Source organism: Epinephelus moara, chromosome 3 (assembly GCF_006386435.1).
Source record: "Epinephelus moara isolate mb chromosome 3, YSFRI_EMoa_1.0, whole genome shotgun sequence".
Lineage (NCBI taxonomy): Eukaryota > Metazoa > Chordata > Actinopteri > Perciformes > Serranidae > Epinephelus > Epinephelus moara.
Window position 1 is genome coordinate 33,940,720 of NC_065508.1, and position 21,878 is coordinate 33,962,597.

General features: G+C 38.1%; 2 protein-coding genes across 2 annotated transcripts; one reads left to right on the plus strand and one right to left on the minus strand.

Annotated features, from left to right (window-relative positions):
- Positions 1–2,841: 2,841 nt before the first annotated feature.
- npm1a (nucleophosmin 1a) lies at positions 2,842–12,543 on the plus strand. Its single transcript, XM_050040618.1, has 11 exons — positions 2,842–2,999; positions 4,877–4,956; positions 6,218–6,337; positions 7,089–7,182; positions 7,386–7,501; positions 7,591–7,655; positions 9,252–9,309; positions 9,397–9,477; positions 9,613–9,714; positions 9,830–9,904; positions 11,261–12,543. Exons 1-11 carry the CDS (start codon positions 2,951–2,953, stop codon positions 11,306–11,308), a joined length of 888 nt encoding a protein of 295 aa, XP_049896575.1. The 5' UTR covers positions 2,842–2,950; the 3' UTR covers positions 11,309–12,543.
- A 3,218-nt stretch (positions 12,544–15,761) lies between these two features.
- LOC126388189 (claudin-7-B-like) lies at positions 15,762–20,053 on the minus strand. The gene is made up of 4 exons (XM_050041131.1): positions 19,567–20,053; positions 17,190–17,354; positions 17,014–17,098; positions 15,762–16,738 (listed from the first exon to the last, which is right to left on the minus strand). Exons 1-4 carry the CDS (start codon positions 19,787–19,789, stop codon positions 16,588–16,590), a joined length of 624 nt encoding a protein of 207 aa, XP_049897088.1. The 5' UTR covers positions 19,790–20,053; the 3' UTR covers positions 15,762–16,587.
- Between the last annotated feature and the right edge of the window lie 1,825 nt (positions 20,054–21,878).

A 21,878-nucleotide genomic window follows, 5' to 3' on the forward strand; every position in this document is an offset into this window, starting at 1 on the left:
ATATGTGAATTCTTAAAAAACTGAGTGGTGTTTTACTTTAAGTGTGTGTGTGTGTGTGTGTGTGTGTGTGTGTGTGTGTGTGTGTGTAAACAAGTGGAGAAATAATGTTTGTCCTCTAAAGCATCTGTCTCCATTCGGAGCATAAGGAGTCACTGAGTGGTTTGATGTGTATGAAAATGACATGAATCATATAGTAATAATAAGAACAATGAGAATAATTTGCTATTTATTAAATAGTGCAATCCACTACTTCTTAGTGCAATACTCTATTAAGTAATCCCAATTTTAAGGATGATTATGTTGCCTTTATTTGTGTGCTTATTGTATTAACTAGTTGGGAGCTGATCAGATAAAGCAGATGTTTATTCTTTGTACAATGACAATAAAGGCGTTCTATTCTATTCCAATATTATTATGATGATAAAAATAGAGCCCTTTTTAAAACCGATGTTACAATGTGCATCACAGGAAAATAAAAGCAGATAAATGAAGCAAAAGTGAAAAAAAAAAAATTATTATTACAATAGAATATCACAATCATTAATAACAATACACTAAACAGTAGAGTGGGAAAACAAGCTGATAATAACTGTGCATAAACATATACTGTACATGCATACACCCACACAGGCATGAATATTTTTATACACACACAGTTGCGTTGCCGCTTCACCACACGCATGCACACAGACACATAACACTGGGACTTCATAAAAATCCTATCCTTTCAACAAATATGTTTTTTAATGTTTTTTAAAAGTGAATAAAGATGTTGATAATCAAATGTCTACATGAAGTGCATTGCAGAGTTCAGGAGCTCTGACAGAATAAGCCAGATCACCACTGATCTGCAATAGTGAAATCTAGAAAAAAAAAAGCATGAATGACCTTCTCCATGTCACTGAAGAGCAGAAAATATTTTATATTGGAGATATTTCTTTACATAAACAAGCTTGCATAACTTCCCTGACCTTTAAATGTAAGGTCAGAATTATATATGACTCCTACATTTGTGTCAAAGTGAACCCAGCTGGTGTTTGGGTGCTTCGGTCACACAGTGTGGACTGATTAGTAAAGCCTCTGTACTGTTTAGCTGCGGGCAGTTTTCATGCATCCATTCATGGCCTTCTCAGTACCCAGACTCCAACCCATTTGGCTCGCGGTGGCTGCACACAACGATTTTTCTCGTGTAATTTCTCACCCATATAATTAACATTCAGAGCACATTAACGCCACACATTAATTTAGCCTGCAATCAGAGATCCAAATTGGATGAAGCAATCACATTTGGAAAAGCTTTAGGGATAAAGATCCAACTTCATCATTACCTTTACATAGACATCTTTAGAAATACAACTCCTTTTATAATTTGGTCTGACTGGCAAAAAATATAAACTGGGTTTCTCTGATAACAAATGACATAAACATTAACAAAACTAATACAGCAGAAATCATTAAATAGTACATATCGCTCGTTTTTCCAGGCTTTTGAAACAAAGTTAGCAAATTTAAACACATTAAGATTGTACAACCTTTGCAAATTTTGATCTTCTCAGCTGGGTTTTGTCCATCCAGCCATCTCATGGAAAATTCACAATCTTATTCATCACTGTATGTACACTTCCCACTTCCCACAATCACATGGTTCACACAATCTTTTTTTCCTCATCTGCCATCTTCAATGGGCAGAGGAATAATGGCAGTTCTAACCACTGAACAGAACCAGGGCTGTGCTATGCACACTGTGGTACACTGGGTGTCGCTGTTTCGTTTGTACTGTCTTGTTGGTTTTACAATCATAACTTTCTATTTTGCATGTAAGAGAGGAAAAGAGATTAGAGGGATTGCAAAGGAGGGCTTGAAATTAACAGTACTCTGCATTGTATTAACTGTATAACTAACTAAGTTCATTTGCTAAATAAATTAAAGAACCAAAATCAGTATGACTGTGTTTCCTTGAGTGCTAACCACAAAGATACAGACTTTAAAATATGTTACATATTTGTACACAACCTAGCAGAGGTGAAAAGTAACTAATTACATTTACTCACGTTACTGTAATTGAGTAGTTTTTTTGTGTAATTTGTAATTTTTTCAGTAGTTTTTTAAATCTGTAATTTTACTTTTACTTAAGTAAATTTTGACTGTAGTAGTATTGTACTTTGCTTTACTTTTTGCTTTTTCATTAGGGAAGAGTAACAAAGTACTAATTGCTTGTAGTTCTATTTTATACTTCTACTAAATGATACAGGCTTGAAAGTCACAGTTACTTTTTTGCAATTAAGATTGTACGTACAAATCATTCATTCATTTGGGACTGTACATTACGTATCAGAGTAGGGGTTGGCTCGGTTGTGTCTTAGTTTTGTTTTACTTATTATTATTTTTTAATTATGTTTTGTTTTTTATCATGACCCTCCCCAGAGCTACAAATATTTTTTCTAATATATTTTCTATAATTCTTCCTTCACCATAAATAACCATATTTCCTAGTCTCTAGCTATGGAGTTTTTTTTTTTTGTTTTTTTTTAAAGAAAACATAACCCACTGCGTTTTTAGGTTTTTGAGGATATTCAAAATAAATACAAAATATAACCATTTAAATGTCCCTCCCCCAAGCCAAACCTTAAACCTTAAAACATAACGTCTCCGCAATACTTACTAATACTATAAAAAATATTTGAAGTGCCTCCATTTTTTTCTTCTTCAATCTTAACCTACTTAGAACTTGCGGCACAAAGCCATGCTGTTACATTTCCGCTACAGTGGTTGGCGGTATGCACCTATAAACGTTGTTCTGCATTCAGCTTTTAAATCAGAGAAGAAGAAGTAGGACGCGAAGAAGAGAGGAGGCGGAACACCACGTTGGTTAGTGGTTGGTATAAGTTAGTAGTTGGCTGTACCTCCACCGCAGACAAGCAGCAGGTTGTCAGCATTTTAATCTGAAAAGATGAACGGGTTAGACGAGGAATCAATGGCGCCACAGACCTTTCTTTACGGTGAGATAACTTCTGCGTGTCTTATGTTACTTTATGGTGTTTAATATTAACTGCGTGTCATCAGGTTTGACTGCTGATAAGAGAAACCCATTAAATGTAGCTGTTCAGCTGCGTTTGTTCCTCTGTAATGAAAGGTAATGTTCATGTCGTACCAAAACATGTAACGTGTTATATATTAGATTGTTAACCATTAAGATATTGTAGCAGGAGGTTGAATGAGTGTTGAACAGCGCGGGTTCACTCCAGGCTGCAGCTAAACACGTGTCTGACTACCAACATGGCGGCGCTCATGTTTTGTGAACAATGTTAATATTCCAGCATTTTCTCTCCTCGTGGTTGGGAATTGTATTATATTTTTATTTACATCTTCTAATATTCATCAACTTAACACTTTAGGTTAAAATTTGTCATGACAGTTTTAGCCAGTCGGGATAAGTCATCTCAACGTGGGATCAAACACATGCGGACCTGCTGACTCCCTCCGCTGGGTGCATCATGTAAAGTTAGACCCCTTAACTTCTAATTATACATTATAATGATGCAATACCTTTTTTTTTTTTTTAGATAATGTCGTTGTGACTGAATTCGCGAACAAGTCACTCTGTTTCTTTGGATCATGTGCACCTCTCCGTCCCGTTACCCAGTCTCACCTTCCCTCGTCGTGGGATGAAAACCACAGTTATAGACATGACTGTGGTTTGTAGTGCAGCCAAGGAAAATATAAGTTTAATTTTTTTCTTGAGTGCAGTTAGTTAACACACACAGAGATATTGGATAATACTCTTTAGTGGTGCTGAGCTTATTTTAGCCTGGGGGGAAAAAGACAGTCACAAATTGATTGAGTTGATTCAGTCAACAGGGAAATATAATGTTAAATATAACAATGTAATGTACAGTATAGCACAGCAGTGTATTTCTGTTCTGTACTGCACTTATTATGTTTGCCTGTATCTTGCACTGTTTTACTGCAGGCTGTAGGGATGCGAATCACCAGAGTACCAGTAATATGATATCACGATACTTGGGTCATGATACAAAATTATTGCGACCTACAATGTTTTGCGATATGCTGAGTATTGTAATATACTGTGATTTATTACCTTTGTTCATCTGCAAATTATGTCCCTAAAGGAATGCGTATTGTACAATAAAAAATAGATACTTGGCATCTGTGTATCTATCCAATATTGCCACGTAAAATATTGTGATGCTGTGCTGTATCAATTTTTGTTAATACAAAAAAAAACAAACACTGAATACAATTACTAAATATTAATCTTATCCCATATTAGTTAGGTGCACACTGTCTACATAGGCTTGTGCTCTTAGAAAGGTCCTATTTTATTTTATTTTATTTTATTTTTAGCACTTGTCAGTGTTTATCCTTGTTTTTGTCCTTTCAGTCCTTCACTTTTCTCACGTGTTATGTGAGTTATTCTAGCTCAGAAATTAGTCAGTTAGAAATAAAATATTGCTTTGAGAATTGTTTCAGACAGGAGATATGAAATTTAGTTAAGTTGCCACATTGTATGTTGTTTTTTTTTTGTTTTGTTTTTTTAAACTTTATTCCTAACTGCTTAGGAAGTGCAGTAACATGGTATTTATCTACCATTGTTAGTCAAACCCTGAGTCTATTATGAAGCGCTGCAGACAGCCATAGAATTATTTATCTCTCCTGATAGAGGGGTTTCCCTGTGTCAAGGCCATGTGGGAACACTCAGTAGTCTCTATGGCTCCCTCTTGTGTGCATTTGAAATATAGCACTATACATACAAATGATTGCCTGTCTGAAGTAGAGCACCCTATGATGAGGTCACTCCCCACGCATTTTTTTTTTTTTTAAGCAAATCACTCACATTTTAAAACCTTTTCATCAGGTTGTGTGCTGGAAGCTGGAAAGGAGGTGGTGTTCAATCCTGAGGACGATGACTTTGAGCATCAGTTAGATCTACGGATGGTAAGTACCCTGAGGTCCAAGGTGTCCTAACAGGGCTGAGAACACATGCTGTTTTTTAGAACATGCCAGATGTTCTATATTCTTGGCCGACCAGCATTTTGGCTATTTATGAAACCTCTTTTGACTATATGAATTTTATATAAATTATTATCTATCTATCTATCTGTTTTAAATTTTTGAACAAAGATTGCAACTATTAGAAATGGCCTCATATTGCATGGCCATTTCACTCATTTTGCACAGAGGTTGACAGTTTATTGAATAAACCTAATTGCAGTGAGGTGATGGAGATATAAGAATAGTATCAGTAGATGGCTAGATGGCTAAATGACCCATACTATCTATTAGGAGCATCTGAGAAATGGTCCTCCACTCTGCAATTGGAGAATAAGGTCTCTTGTTCCTGGATGTGGCACAAGAAGCTGAATATCAATCATGCAAATAAAGTTCTAAGTAGTGAAACTAAATTTTAATTGTAGTTTAAATGTAATGGTAGCTTCCCTTGTAATGTTATGAATTTTTGAGCTACACTCACATTTTCTTTGGCAAAATAATAACTATGTAATTAGATAAAATTACAGCAATAATTACATGCCTAAGCTAATAACGCAATTTAAGTCATAACTAAATGCCCCTCTAACAAAGTCAGTGTTGAGCTTTTTCACCTCACAGTAGTTTTAGGGTAGAAACAACTGAGTTTACTCCGCTTATCAGAACAGGAAGTGTCTGATTTACATCTGTCACTTTGTTTCTCACACTCATTTTGTTGAATCATTTAGTAGTATACAAATCAACAGTAAGTGCTGCACATAACTGAACCCAAGGTGTTTAGTCATACTTTCTGGGGTTTGCAGGAAAAAAATGATGGATTGTCAGCATTAATAGTGTAGATTTTAACTGGACCTCATATGCTGTAAATGGTGTCAAGCAGGTAGAGCCTGTAGGCTGTATTGGATTTAATAGGGGTTTACCTTTGACTTTGTGCTAAAATCACACTTAAACTATCACAGAATACTGCGGTTGTGTTTTTAAAAACAAAAAGGAAGAGGACCAAGGATCGATCCTTGTGGGACAACACACAAGATGTTTGCTTTACGGTTAGGGGTACTTTTCAGTAGATACTGTTTTCTGTTTTTCAACTGTTCACACCACGAACAAACAAGAAACACATCAGAGAACGAAAGAATGTTAAATAGGTCAGGTGTGCAGGCACCCTGAAAGTTAACAGAGTTACAGTCAGCTGTTGCCTCGCCCTCTCCAGGCCTGTGTGGACCCCGGCACTAAAGACGAGCTTCACATGGTGGAGGTTGAAGGACAAGACACAGAGGGTCAGAAAATCAAGGCAGCGCTCGTCTCACTAAAGCCCTCTACCCTGCCAAGTGTAAGTAAACTTCTCATCTTTACTCATGTACAGATGCACTAACAAAGTGTGTTCGAGTTCCAGTGTCCCCTCAGCCATATAAGCCACATAAGTCTAAGGGCCCGTACACATGCTGTTTCTTGTGCCCTCACATTTATTGTTTGAATTTAGACATGCAGAACGTAGAAAAGTTAGAGCAATGCTGTCACAGCGCTATAGTGTTCCCAAGAACCTTTTCGCTGGGCGCAACAGCTGGGCCCTGAGATAAACAAAGCTCAACTTTTGGAACGCAGCAACACGCACCACATGTTGTGGCAAGGAACCAATCACAGCCAGCAGATTTCTTTCCTTTCTCCTGTAAATATCAGTCTATGATTAATATGGAGAAGTTGATCATTTAGTGCAGGGCTACCCAGAGCTTAACATCTGTCTGATGACATTTTAGGCCTAATACACACTTGAAAAAAACAATGCCTGGAAGAAGCTGTGAACTTGGGATTTCTGGTAAGTCTGCTCTGATGCAGTACTCATTATGGTTGCTTAGCAACTTCAGACTCAACCTGCCTCTGCACCCTTAAAAGTTGGCACAGAGTAGACACAAGAGTAGCACCCAGTGCCCAACCTGCATTTTGCAGGTAGGTGTTGGTTAAATAGTGCTATTTGGCTCAAAAAGCTAATACCTTTCATGTTTGGAAACAAATACAACAAATGCTGTCTTGAGATAGTTGAACTCCAAACCCTAAGCAAGTGAGCGTTTTCTTCTTTTTTTCAGGTGTGTCTCGGTGGTTTCACAATCACACCTCCGGCAGTTTTCCGTCTGAGGGCAGGTGCCGGTCCAATCCACCTCAGTGGACAACACCTCGTCAGTAAGTATTTCTTAGAAGATCATCCAGGTGTTTTAACTGGTCAGGGATTTATTTTCAGTGTCTGGTTATTATGGGGATTAATCCATAAGACATTGCTTTCAATTGAAGTGTAAATAAACATTTTTATTGCACAGCATATCCCTTTGGTTTTGGTGGTAGTGTTTTAACTTAGTCAAACATTTCTAAATTGTTCTTTCCTAAAGTGATGGAAGCTGATCAGGCTTTTGATGAAGAGGAGGAAGATGATGAGGAAGAAGAGGAGGAAGATGTCAAAACATCAAAGAAAAGGCCGGCCTCCTCACCTGCCATCAAGTCACAGGTTTGTTTCTCCATTCCTTCGCCATTGTAAACAGTAAAATAATCTATTAAAATTCAAGTAACTGTAACACACGTTTTATCTCCTTACAGAAAAAAATGAAAATGGACATTGAGGAGGATGACGAGGACGATGATGAGGATGAGGATGATGATGAGTAAGTGTCAAGCTCCACACACATTTACAGGCTATTCTAATATGTTCAGTTTACATAAACTGGAACTCAGTAGAGTCCAAAAGTTCAACACTAATGCTGGGTTGCACCAACAAGGATTAATTTTTAAATCATAGTTTAACTTTAAACGACATTGCACCAAACTTTAAAACTAGCTTAAAATCAAGGAGGATTGCATTAAATCCTCCCATGAAACATCGGCTTTTACTGTAACTCTTGATTAAATTTAATTGTGTTGCACCAAAACTTTAAACTCAAATTTAAAACGTGATCCTGGATTATCTTAAATCTTAGGTTTCAGGGGGTTTAACTTTCCAAGTGGCTGCTTTGTTGAGTGAATTATCAAGTTCATCAAAAAGTTAAGGGACACACTCAACCCAGTTTAGTTTTATGATGCTGCTAAATTTCTCTCAACATACCAGTTCAGCAAGGAAACTGTTATGAAGCTGAACAGGAAGACTGGACTAATTGTGAAATATGGTAGTGAAAGAAAGGAAAGTGAAAGCTGTCTGTCAGTTACTCTAAGTCCCTTTTTCCTTTACAGTGCTGATGTCTTTTTTTTAATGCTCAATTATTTGGCCATATTTTATGATCTGGCCAACAAGGTTTTCTCAGAGGGATAACGTGTCAGCACCAGCAATGATTTGCAACACAACTGCTTGTAATAAAACTCTTGGCTTCAGACCAAACAACAGGGAAATATTTCAGTTTTCACTTAATACAAAGGAAATCACTTCACACATCTATTAAAACAAGACAGGTGCGTTGGAGAGAGAAGACCAAAAAATTACAAAAGGACTCCCGCACACTGTCTAACTTGCAATATAAAATTTATTTGCGACGTTACTAGCCCTTCATCATCCTGATGAAGGTCTAGTACGAAACGTCGCAAATAAATTTTATATTGCAAGTTAGACAGTGTGCGGGAGTCCTTTTGCAGTTTAAAATTTATTTGCGACGTTTCGTACTAGACCTTCATCAGGATGATGAAGGGCTAGTAACGTCTCAAATAAATTTTATATTGCAAGTTAGACAGTGTGCGGGAGTCCTTTTGCAGTTTTCACTTGATGCATTTTATCAAAATTAAAGCACTAGTAATGATAATAACACACAGAGGGCCATATTAGTTTATTGATAAAAGACACAAGGGTTCCTATGCAAGTATGGAAATAAATTTGATCAATTTCCAGGTATTAAAAAGTATGGAAAATGGAAAAATAAAGTATGGAAAAATATTTGTTTCCAGACTATTATCACTGTTCTAAAATACTGTTTTCTAAAATAGAAAATTAGGTATTTCTAAAAATAATTTAATCAATCCGGATCGTGTTTTATGCCGGGCCAAGCACAGTTTGTGTGAGAGCAAACGTCTCAGGAAACATACTGCCCCTTTTACCTGATTGACAAGTAGTATGTCCAGTCCGCTGCCCCATGACCCTCCTCCAGCCCCCCAGGTATCAAGTTTCACTCCAACACTGCACCTTCGACAAGAAGACGAGTTTCACGTGGTTCATAATGGGTAGATGCAAGTCCACCCTCTATCTGATTTGTTTTGATTTTTTAATCTTGTTTTCTTAGGGATGATGAAGATGATGATGATGACGAGGAGAGTGAGGAAGAAGAGTCACCTGTCAAGGCAAGCACCAGTCTCATACAGATGTGTCAGTTCCAGCTAAAGAAGCTTGCAGTCCTTTCCTTATTAATAGCTGCTTATTTGTTACAGGCCAAGCCAGCACCATCCAAGCAACGAACCCCTGCTCAGAATGGCAAGAGTCCCAAACCCAACACTCCAGCCAAAAAGCAGGTAACAGTCGTTTTCATAATCTGGGCCTTTTGTATCTACTGAATAGCATGTGGGGACTTACGCTAACCATAGTAGTAGTCAGTATATTAATATTTTATATTTATGAAATGCATCTAAATGTAATTTTCATTGTAGGAAAAGAGTCCTAAAGGTGATAAGGCTAAAACTCCACCAACTCCCAAAGGAAACCTAACAATTCCTGATCTTAAAGCCAAGTTGATGGAGACAGTGAAGAAGGTCAGTGTTCTGGAAAGTTCCTTTTAAAGTGAATTACTTTATTACCTGATAGAGTAACATGGTGTGCCTTTTAGACATTTAAATTTGCTCATTTGTAATTCTTTCCATTTTACAGGGAGTACAGCTACCTAAATCTCAGCCCAAGTTTGAGAACTTTATGAAGAATGGTCATAATGTGGCAGACACCAAGGTAAAGTACAAATTGGCGATGCCTGTCAATATTACACACCCATAAATGCCCTAGGCGGCGGGGCGGCAAGTTAACGTTAGCTGTTAGCAGTTGGTGGCTGAAATGACAACTCATGGACGTTGCATTAAGTAATGTTCTCTCCACTTAAATGCATATTTGGCTGTGTAATGAAGGACTGGATGACTTTAAAACAGTGGAGTTGTTTAAAAACAGCGGGATCGTGCACTTAGTCCTTCTGAGGCAAACTCAGCGGATTATTGTTGCTGGAGCCCACAGGAATGATGCTTCGCAACGCTTTGGTTTTTTTTTTTTTTGGCTTCTGCCTCAAACCCAAAAAACCAAACCCAGCCCTGAGCAGGGCGTCCACAATTGACCAATCAACAGACTGCAGTGTTCACAGCTCCACCTTTTTAGCACCAGATCTGTGTGCTAGCTACCCCAACAGAAGGTACCCAAAATGAGGACGGTACCATCCACAACTTTTCACAGTGGAAATGGGGAAAAAAGCGTACCAAACTGAACTGTGCCATACAATACTGCTTGGTGGAAACAGGGCTATACAGACTTCTCCTTAAAGCTGTAATGTGTCATAAATTCTACTGCTTGATTTGCACTAAGCTGATGGGGCCTCCCATCTGAAGAATTTGACAGGAAGATTAATGTTAACCAGTGGTCTTAAACGAATAATGGTTTTAGCATTGAAATTAAAAAAACAGTGGTCCCTATTGTAGATTGAAAAAGGGTTAAAGTATCTACCTGTACTTGTACTTTGTATAACAATTTCCCTACAGGGATTAATAAAGTATCAATCTATCCAAGTCTACATTTTTTTCAAACTTGGCACCCATTGGCATTCAGTCTGAAAATGATAAAGCATCTTGGCGCAAGTCTCAGTATTTTAGGCTGAACTGGTGTAGCTAGCAGATATCCTAGCCAGGACCTCCCTTTTCCATGTACCCGTCATTTTGGCTCCTCTCTAAACAGATCTTTTTTGGAGAGAAAAAAAAAAAAAAAGCTAATATAAAGCTACATTGTTGTCATATGATAGCAGATTGGTTCTAAATAGCATTGTGGCCAATGCATTTTCCCCTTTCTACATGGACTGTTTACCTGCTGTTCAAACTTATTGGTCAATACAACTCTGACTACAAATGGAAACCTACAAATCTTGTCCCATTGCCTACAGATTCCACATAAATATGCAGAATCTATTTTTCTAATCCATTAAATGGAAAGTGATAGAATAGCTTTATGGTGCAGGAGCAGATCAGAAAAGTAATGGGTTACACATTTCATTTGGTATTGATTCTCTCTTTCTAAATGAATAAATATCTTTTTTTTTTTTTCTTTCTGTAGGTCATTGCGGAGCTGTGGAAGTGGAGACAGACAATGGATGCCAAATAACAGTCTCAGTGATTTTATTGTCTCTTTTTATGAATGGTTTATGCCCATAGCACCTCTCAAACCCTCTGAAGCCAAACTCAGTGCCTCACACTTGTCATTAATTCTAAGTCTAATCCAGCTCCACCTGCCCTCCTGTTTAAAGACACTAGAGAGAGACAGTGATATGGACGCTGACAGCACACTGTGCTGTTGCATGGTGGTGTCCTTCCTCCTCCATCACACTCTCCTCATTAGGGCAGAGAAATGATATGGTTTGTTGAATAAACCCCACGAGAACCAGCTTACAAATTTGCATATTTGTAAATGTGTAAATAAAAATCACTAGATTGTTGGCACCAGAATATGGAGGATATGTCTTTATGCTTTTTTTAATGTAAACAGTAAAGATTAATTTGGCCTCATGCAGGAACAATAAAAAAAGCACCGGATCATTATGCACACAGGTGCAGACAAGACCAGCAACAAAGCAGCACCAGAAACTAAAACTTTTCAACAGCCAATAAAACTTCAGCTGATGTTAGCCATGGTGACGACATGTATCAGTTTTGGTAAAGCAGACGTTTTGATGGTGATTGAGCAACATTGGTTTGTCTTAGTAGAAGTATTGTCCAACATGGATGTAAAAACTGCACTTTGTGAAATGTTTTGAATGTTTATGCTATGTGAGATTCCAACGGTCAAGTTCCCATGACAACACACTGTCCACTTAAAACTGTATCAGAGTTCAAAGATTTGTTCCAATTGTTCACGTATCAACCGTCCAGAAGTAATCAACCATTTGGTGTTTAGCAGAAAGCTGCATTAACCTGAAGACATGGTGTCATAAGTGGAGCACACTTCAGCACTGTTCGTAGATTGTGGCCTGTTTGGGTTCTTTGTATTGCCATGACTACCAGCCAGGAGGCCAAAGGTTACGTACTTGCTCTGTGAGTGACTGAATGCATGATGGATTTTGCAAATGAGTTATTTTTTTTATTAAGGAGTTACTTATAACTTTTCCAACAAGGGTTTGCAAAGGATGTTTCCAGAAATTCCCACCTGTTACTCAAGTTTAATGAGGCCACAGCCTTTGTGCTCCTGTGACCAGTTATAGTAATATTAAGATTATAAATGTTGATGCATGAGGCCTGTGAAAGCAGAACATCATTCCACGTTCTTGGAAAAACAAGTATAAGTTTGTCTGGGTTTGAGTGGACTATACCAAGATTGATTAAATAAAAAGAAAAAACTGTGAAGCATTGCCATTGTTCCATTTCTCGCCAGTGAGAATTACGAATAATTTTAAAACATTTAAGATTTTTTTTTTGTTAATGTACAACAATAACTTGCTGAAAATGCAATTGTTTTGCCTTTCTTTTGACATCTAGTTTAGAATTGCAGGTGTCTTTTGCATTAGTTTTAAAGTGTGCACAGCCATCTCTTTTCTAAATTTCTCTTAAATGGAGGAGCAGCATACAGATATGTTCATCATAGTTAAAATGGCACTTTAGCCAGCTTTCTTTTGACTCATCTCTACATTACTGTGATCTGTGTGATCAAGCCTAGACTGATTAAAGTATAACCTTTTGTTGCTGTTGAAAACCTGAAAATACTGTAATTTATATTTGGGTCACATATTGCAAACTGGCTAACAGACTTTAATACTTGTGCTGTCTATGACCCTTTATCACAACTTTTGTACAGTCCTGCACCTGATCCTGTGATTCACAGTCAAAGGGAATTTACCATGTTGAGAGCAGATGTTTACTCACATTTGAAAAGAACAACATCGGCCATGTTTATTAGCAGGAAATATTGCATTTGATTGTGTCAAACAACCCGTGTGGAAAGCTTTTCCTCAGTGTCTATTTTGCTCAGTTCTTATTGTAATAAGAGTTTTAACTGGGTAATGATTGAGCCTGGTGTTATAAACACAAGTCACATTACTCCGACCCAAGTCGAAATTAAGTTGGCAGAATTGCAAAAATACCTGCAATTCACTCGACTTGGACTTGAACACCAATGCTTCATGACTTCTCTCGGACGTCATCCTTTTTAATGAAAATACTTGATACCTCGAGGCAAATATTAACACAGTTAGCAAGCCAATGTGGGTGCTATGGGCTAATTGTGGTACCAGTTGTGGACACGTGTCACCCATGTCAGACTCAAGTCACAAATATGATGACTTGCAGGTCAACTTGACAAAATCAAAAAAGACTTGCTATTTGACTTTGACTGAGACACCATTGACTCATGGCTTCCCTTGGACTTGAGCCATTTGACTTGAAAATACTTGATACCTTGAGGATGATGTTAACATAGTCGACAAGCTAATATGGGTGCTATGAGCTAATTATGGTATTAGTCAATAGTGCTATGCTATGAAGGTGCAATGCACAATTTTTTATGATTAAGTTCAGTTGCACTTGTTTTCACAAATAACTGCTTGAATTTGAAATAGCATTTTGGTGAGGAGGCGCATTATCTCTTGTTAAGAACTTGAAACTCAAAGTTTAGGATTTGGGTATTGTCAGTCTTGACTTGGAACTTCAGTGCGAAGACTTGAGACTTGAAACTTCCCCACTGAGTAAAGCTTCAGTTTTGGTTCTGTATTTTGTGTGGGTGTCCAAGTTTCAGGTAGAGAGGCTCATTTTCCCATTGCAGCCATTCTTTGTGGTTTAGGCTGGTAGGCATCGGATGTAATTTACATATAAAAAATTGTCTTGTGCAGCAACACAAGAAAATAAGTCAGTTATTCAAGAACTAGTGTCTGTGTGTGTGTCCATGTGTGTTTGTTTATGTGACTATAGTGGGCCCTGAGTTCACAGACATGATTATGAGGCCACTCTAAGACCATTAAGCCCTTTTTGCTCATTTTTACCTTTAATGATCCCATAAATGATCACATTCATAGAGTTATGCATAATTTACTGTCGGGGTGATAACAGGGCGATGAACAATAATAATTCTTCATTATTCAGTGACTCTGTAGCACAGAAATATCTGCTGTGATGGCCTGGATTTACTGTGATCAATAGCCCTGCCCTCCTGATTAGATTAGAGGAGCCAGCAGATGTTTTGTGGTTAGAATTTATGCAGAGAGGAAAAATGTTTTCCAATGAAAAGGAGGGAATGAGAGGGAAATAATATTTTACGAGCCAATCTGAATGCTGAATACTGTGACACACAGGCTGTTAATGACAGTTAAAATTATCAGCAAATGTTTATTTTATTAATACATCACCAAAATAAGTTTGTTATATATGGTAATAAAAGAAAAGAGTTGTCTGGTTTGGATGCTTCGTGTGATTTTATAGGACACAGACAGACTGGGGTCAGATGGTTTGGCCACTTAGGAGTGAAATCATTATTATTATTACTTTTTGGATCTGGCCTGAGGGGAGGAAAGAATAATGATTAGAGGATGGCAGGCAGAATGAGAACAGAGGGAAAGGAGAACTAGAGCACGACACTGCTGGGTCTAATAAATCAGAGGTAGTATAACTTGAAGACATATAATGACAAAGTGAGGGGAAATTAGACTGTAAAAGACAGGAAGAATTAGGAGAATTCCGGTGAAATTGCTCCACTGCAGTAAAACCTTTCCTCATATCGTGCAACTGCTTCAAATGGATCCAAAAAGCTGATCTGAGCCTGCATATACAATAACACCTTTACTGATATTTGAGAATATAATGCACTACTTACAAGATACAATACTTTCATTCACCCATACAGCATATATTGCATCTGCACCAACTAACAGCAGTTACCTACACACACCACAAGGTGGCAATAAAACCAAAGAAAATGTCATCTTGTTAGCCATGATGATGCTGTGTATACACATCAAGCCAAAGGAAGATGGCTACCAGCCAGAGTAAAGTGTGGCTCTGATCAGTGCAGGTTCTGACCACAGTAGGAAAATCATCTGCAACCTGAGTCTGCCATACTACATGTCTGAGAGTGTTCATGATTGCTGCACATGCCGCCTGTGTTTCACAGCATGCAGATATAGTAAACATGTTGTGTTCAACACTACTTCAAGGACAAAGCTTATGAGTAATCTATAATTATACTATTGATTTGCATATTGGTGCAGAGAGCCTCCATTTGTTCCATCTAATTTTCCGACTGTTTATTTTTCCCCCCCTTTCAAATGTAGTTATTGAAACTGTTTCAGTTGTAAAGCACTTAGAGCTCCATTTTCTGTTATGCAAGTTTGAAGTTAATATGTGTGGGACACATAAGAAATGAGGGTTTGGAGGTCCTGCTTCTGGTGATATTTTATGCACCAATTTGCACTATACCTGCATCAATTTACGGCGTAAATGTCTATCAAAATAAAAGTCTAATGATACTTTCATGTTTTTATCGGGGGTGCACATGTTCTAAATATTGAGAATGTGCTCTCTGCACCACTCACACGAAATCTACACCTATGTGTGTAAAAGCATGTCAACAAACCACAAACAGTACATTTTCCATTTTTATTTTATGTACAACACATACCTTGCAAATCACAATTTAAAAAGTTTAAAAAATTTAATTTGATGGGTGCAACAGCTTTTGTGATGTAAAAAACAGTAGCAATAGGCCAAGCGCACTCACACAAACATTATTACAGGACAACAAATACATAGCTCACATCCGTCATGCTGTGTGTAGGTCGGAAATACATGGCAATCTGAGTAAAATGAATCAGAATACAGTAATTTATATAGTTACAATTTCACTCCGGCACTTGATTAGAGTATAGCAGTCAACAGTGGTACTGAATAATGTGTAGTTTTTATATAAATAAGGCACAAATACATGGAAATAATGGTAGAAAATTGCTTCTCAGGTGCCAGATGATGAACTGCTATGTATTCGGCCTACACAGTCATAAATGATATAATAGGTGTAGTCCATTGCCACATCTAAAAAAACATTTCCCCCCAAGCACACTGCTCATTCTGATTCAATGTACTTTGTAGCAAAATATGTCTACATACCAAACTGTATAATATTGTGGGCGTTTCACCTTAACTTTAATTCAGTGCTTTACAGGTGTCAACTAAGTGAATAGTATACTACATAGTATACAAATCAGTAAGCACTAACTGTAGTTCCAGACAGGGCAAGGCCAATGAGCTCTTTAAGAAGTAAACAGCCATTATTTAAAACTTTAATGCCTTTGTTAAAATAATATTACAGGAACATCACAGGGCAGCCCTGAAGAAACTAAAATATAAAATTTTAAAAAATGAATGTCAAAGTGTTCCTTCAGCCTCTAACACAGAGTCCTGTCCCGTTCAAACGTATTCCTTGCTGCTGGGGGGTCTGGAGATGGGATATTTTGGTGTAGATTTCTCTCTTGGGCAGGAAGCTGCCAGCATGGCTCCTCCAACTACAGCCAGGAACGCTCCGGCCCAGGCGATGAAGATGGCAGCACCAAACTCGTACCTTCAGAAAGAGAAGTTGCAGTAAGTTAGAAGGGTCAACACATGCCAACAGAGCTTCGACTACTGTAAAACAAACATGCAGCATACATTCATCAGCACAGGAGGAGTGACTGGACATATGCAAATGTTTGGATAGAGAAGGGAGAGGAGGAGAAGCTTAAAGCTGCTATGTTAAATACACTAGCACATCTAACGTGTCACTCTAAAAGTGGCTCTGCACAAGACAAAATTGGTGCATAAAGGTAAAGTTTTCAGCTCAAATTCTCATGTACTTACTTTGTGTTGACAGGGGTGAAGGGGTTGTAGAAAGCTTGGATGATGTCGTGAGCATACCAAGAGCAGGCAACAATGGAGCACAAAGCTGTAGGAAAGTAAAGAAGAACATCACTTAAACTGTTAAGTGTCAAGGCAAAAGAAAATGAACAGAAGAGATTTTAAAAAAGGCTTCTTACCTCCAATCAGGATGATAATGCCACTAGTCATGGCAATGCGGGACTTGCGTATTTTGTCATCTCCTCCACAGTTGGTGCACTTCATTCCCATGCAGGCTACGCCCAGGCCTGCCACCGTTACTATGATACTCACAATCATGAGGGCGCGGGTTGCCTGGAGGGCACCTGAATAAGAGGACAGGATAGGGTTAATCCATCAGTTATTGTGACAAGTATTGAACACTTAGAAATACTCTATACACAGGGTCATGGGTGTGGCAAGACTTGAAAGGCTTTACTTTAGTAAAACAAGGTTTTTTTTAATTTTAAATTCATTTCTACAGTGACTTATGGTGAAAAGCCTCAACTTATTTTCTGAAGAGCTGCTTGTGTGATTGTAAGCCATTTGGGAAAAAAGCAGCGTAAACAAACACCGTTCACATATAACAGAGCAGCTTCTGTGTCTCATTGCCGCTCCCTATAACAACGAACCACAGAAACTGGCTCTAACCGGAAGCCCAAAGAAACTAGGAGGGGGGGTGGGGGAGTGGGTGTGTGGGTTTGTATGCGTGCAAGTCAGAAACAGGTCTAACCAGGTTTCAGGTTTCACTATGGGGAAGACACTCCTAATTTCTGGTACTCACAGCCTACTTTGCAGCAGGTGGACATTTCTTAGCTTTAAAACTACCATCTAAAAAGATGCAGATACTCTTGAGAATGCCAAGAATTCCCGCTGTGGCTTCAACTAAAGAGTCACAATCTAGCTGTCATACTTTTCCCAGTTTTGGTATGAATAGTTCCTGAACTTCAGGTGTATGTTAGTAGATTCTGAGCAGGTATTTCTGAATAACAGGCCATTATTTGTTCACTCGCTCCATATCTAACCACAGCTTTAAATCATACAATGTTTATCAGAGATTGGTTTGTGTTCATGTTTAAAGAGGCGATAAGACACATTGTACTCAAGATATTTTATCAAATGTTTAAATAAGCCAAATAGAGAAAAAAAAAGAAAAAACTGAAGCTATTTGGAGAAAATAGAGTTTGTGAACTCTTAACTTTGAGTCAACAAGTGACTTGTGCATTTGAGTGAATATGCTGAGCCAAGATCGACATGAAGGGAGGGACCTACATACAAAACTGTACAGAAGAATAACCAATGACACTGAGGCAGTTTATGCCTGAGGGCAATCAATCAGTTGAATTTGACAGTCATACAATAAAAAAAATCCAACCGCCATGACACTATTGACCCATTTAGCCTTTGCTTTAAGATAACAGATAAGAGCCATTAAGACAGATCAGGTACATGGACTTTTATTTTTCTAATTTAAGAAGGAAATGTTCCAATTATTACATTTGGCTTTAGATTTATTTCACTAATGGCCTACGTGTTTACCAATGAATAACCAGTTCCCATAACTTGGGAGCAGGGCCTTTTGTAATTGTTTAACCTACTCATTAAGTGTTGAGCTCAAACATTTGGAAAAATGCAAACTAAATGTTTATTTATTTTAGTTTTCCATACATGATGCATGAAAAACTCAATATTTTTTGGTGTTAATTCAATGCCATGTGGGTTAAGGACAAAGCAACTCTTTGTGGGGCTGGTATTTAGACATGTTGACTAAACAGAATCTCATGCGGGTGTTGTTTAACCTGTAACTACCTATGCTGTGTAATGCAAATCAGACACTATAGGGTTTCCAGGAGGAGGGGTAGCTGTACTGGACAATGCCTGCAGGATAATCATTGCTTGAGTGTAAAAGTGCTGCACACATTCTACCAAGTGGAAAAAAATGAAAGACTTATTAACATAAGTTTCTTTTAAAAGAATGATCTCTGGCACTAAGCCATGAACCTGTCCTGCTGCACAGTGCAGGTGAGGCCTCACAGAGTGGTTTAAACAAAATAAGTGCATTCTGAGTGAATAAAGGGGGAGTTAATAAGTGACAGAACCGGTTGGCCCAAGCCGCAGGAATCTGGTATTAGACAAGCGTTGTAAAGGACACCGTAGGAGTCAGTGAAGGAAATGGCCTATAGAAAAAAAAGCAACTAGCTCCTATATTCCAGGTGTGTTTCAGTGTGTTACACCATTTCCTGTTACAGGTTAGGGAAAAAGTGAGGAAAAATTATGTATTTTAACTTTAAAACTGTTTCATTACCAAGATAAGCTTCGAATTATAAATTACAATTAAGGCCTGTAAGTGTGTATGACTTTAAGGGTAGCCTGCTTATTAGGCTTATGGAGAGAGAAAAATAAAGTATATTCAGCCTAACATTTAACAGCTTTTTATTTGCTTATATGTCACAATATGACTAAAACTCTCTTAAAAGTTTTGTGCTTTAGAAGAAATTCGACGAAACTCAAGTTAAATCCATTAACTGGGTGACTTACTGTTGAGCTGCAGGATTGAGTCGTACACCTTGCACTGGATTTGGCCTGTGCTCTGGAAAGCACAGGACATCCACAGTCCTTCGTACATGGCTATCGCCGTGATAATGTTGTCCCCAACATAAGCAGACATCTTCCACTGGGGCAAAATTGTGCCAATTATTAGTCCAATGACACCCAGAAGGGCCAGGGCGAATCCCAAAATCTGCAGACCCGAGTTGGCCATTTTCTCCTTCTTCTTCGACCTGGCGGCGAATCAACAAAGACGACGTCCACCTGCTGTGAAGGTACGAATCCCTCTCCTCACTATCTCACGGGGTTTAGTTAAGTTTGCTTTGTTGAATGACAAAGTTAACTCCTCTGTTATTATATATTTATGTTTTCCTTAGCTTTCTGTAAATAGGTTGGCAGACAGCGGTGTTGTTTCAGTATTTAAAGTCTGTCGGAGATTGCTCACGCACCTGTTCCTCTGCCGCACCTTATCTGGGGAGGGAGCAGCGGGAGCGAGCTTTTTTAGGCGGTTTCTACTGCAGGTGGGCGGGGACGCGCACGTAGTTTCGACTCATCAGCGTCGCAGCAAACACCTGAAGTTTCATGATGTAAGTGTTTTCCTGGAATAGACCCCTGATACCATAAATAGAAAAATATGTATAGTCTGGTTTGTGATGATTTGGTTTGTATATTTTAATACAATAAACAATGAAAGAGAAAAACATCCTAAGTTAATATTGCATATGTGAAATGTATAATGAACCAACGATTTTTTTTTTGTTTGTTTTTTTAAAGTCATATTATTTGATATTAGTGGACACCTTAAGAGCCAGCAGTAGTCATAATACTATGTCTAACCGCATCTAGTCTAACTATCTGAGGCTTGATAAGCAAAAACACAATATTTTACATTTTTATCCATCATAATAATTACACATCAAATACAGCTAAACAATTTGACACAGTAGATGAATGAATGAATGACTTTATTTCGAACCAAAGTTTAAAACAATATTGTGATAACAAAAAAACGCAGGAAAAAACAAAAACAGAAATGTTCAAAAAGGAGTAGGTAGAAGTAAAACTATGCATATAAGGCCAATGTATTAGGTCTGAATTATAATTCCAGCCTCCTACAAAATGGAGAAGTTGAATGCCTGCACTTAGTTTATTTGTTGTAGCTACACATATTGTCTGGCAGCAAATAGAGGAAAATGCTTCTACCTGCATGCATATCATCGTGTTGGCTTAACAGTATAGGCTCCACATGAATGTACCATCCAAAATGGGAAGTTGCATTAACATAAGTGGAAGTTGAGTGGAATACTGAGGTCTACAATCAGGACACATGGGGCCAAATCGGACATTACTCTGTGTAATGTGATCACAAGCCATTTCACCAGCTTTTTTGTACTCATTTGAACTACTAAGTGGAGGGAGATTTAAGATAAAACAGTCTTAATAGTTTTTGATTATTGTATTGAACAATCAGCATCTAAACATGGCAACATAAGCTGGAGTATCCACTACCAGCATGGATCAGGCCTTTTACAAAACAAGGAAGTCTTTTTTTAATTTCTTGCCAGACACATTATCTCTTAGATATTATATTACATAGCACAATACCACATTCTCTCACACATATAATTTTGCTGGCTGTGTAGTTTATCAACACGTCTATGTGTGTTGGCCATCATGTGCTTAAGTAATAGGACATATTTAGTGGCCCTCTATACACTGCTCTGACAGGAGGGTGTGCTTTATCTGACATAGGTCAGCAGAATTGAATTGAATTACACGATGGAGGAGGTACATTTTGAAACCAGGAAAATCAAGAAAAGGCAGCAGGAGTGGCTTGCCGGCCCTGAGACACAGTTCAGAGTCTAAACATTAACCCAGATCGATGGGGTAAAATAACAGTTGTGTCGGTCTGGACACTGTGCATTGATGGATCCTGTTGTTATTATGATTTCATATTAAACACCCAGTTTCTTTCAGTGAAGCTATCACCAGTTGTTACTGGTGATTTCTTGTTACCACACTGTTTAGCCAGTAAATGCTCTCTACTTTTAAACTGTGATACTAGTGTGATGAAATGGTTGCTGGAGTTTTAACATGGCCCTAGGCAATCAGGGATAATGCTTGCTCTATCCCAGAAGTGGTTGTCATCCACAGGCTCACTTTAGGGATGTGTCCTGCTGTCCCCATTATTGTTTATTCTGTATGCAAATGATTGTAGGAGTAACTGCAATGACAGGCATCTCCTGAAGTTCGCAGATGACCCCATTTTAATGAGTCTGCTCCAGGATGAATGGCGTGACTTC

Excerpts from the sequence above, each read along its gene's own strand:
- npm1a (XM_050040618.1), top strand. The coding sequence starts at position 2,951 with ATGAACGGGTTAGACGAGGAATCAATGGCGCCACAGACCTTTCTTTAC. Across the intron at positions 7,502-7,590 it reads CACCTGCCATCAAGTCACAG|AAAAAAATGAAAATGGACAT; the intron begins GTTTGTTTCTCC and ends ATCTCCTTACAG. Across the intron at positions 7,656-9,251 it reads GAGGATGAGGATGATGATGA|GGATGATGAAGATGATGATG; the intron begins GTAAGTGTCAAG and ends TTGTTTTCTTAG.
- LOC126388189 (XM_050041131.1), bottom strand. The coding sequence starts at position 19,789 with ATGGCCAACTCGGGTCTGCAGATTTTGGGATTCGCCCTGGCCCTTCTG. Across the intron at positions 17,099-17,189 it reads CATTATCATCCTGATTGGAG|CTTTGTGCTCCATTGTTGCC; the intron begins GTAAGAAGCCTT and ends ACTTTCCTACAG. Across the intron at positions 16,739-17,013 it reads TTCACCCCTGTCAACACAAA|GTACGAGTTTGGTGCTGCCA; the intron begins GTAAGTACATGA and ends CTCTTTCTGAAG.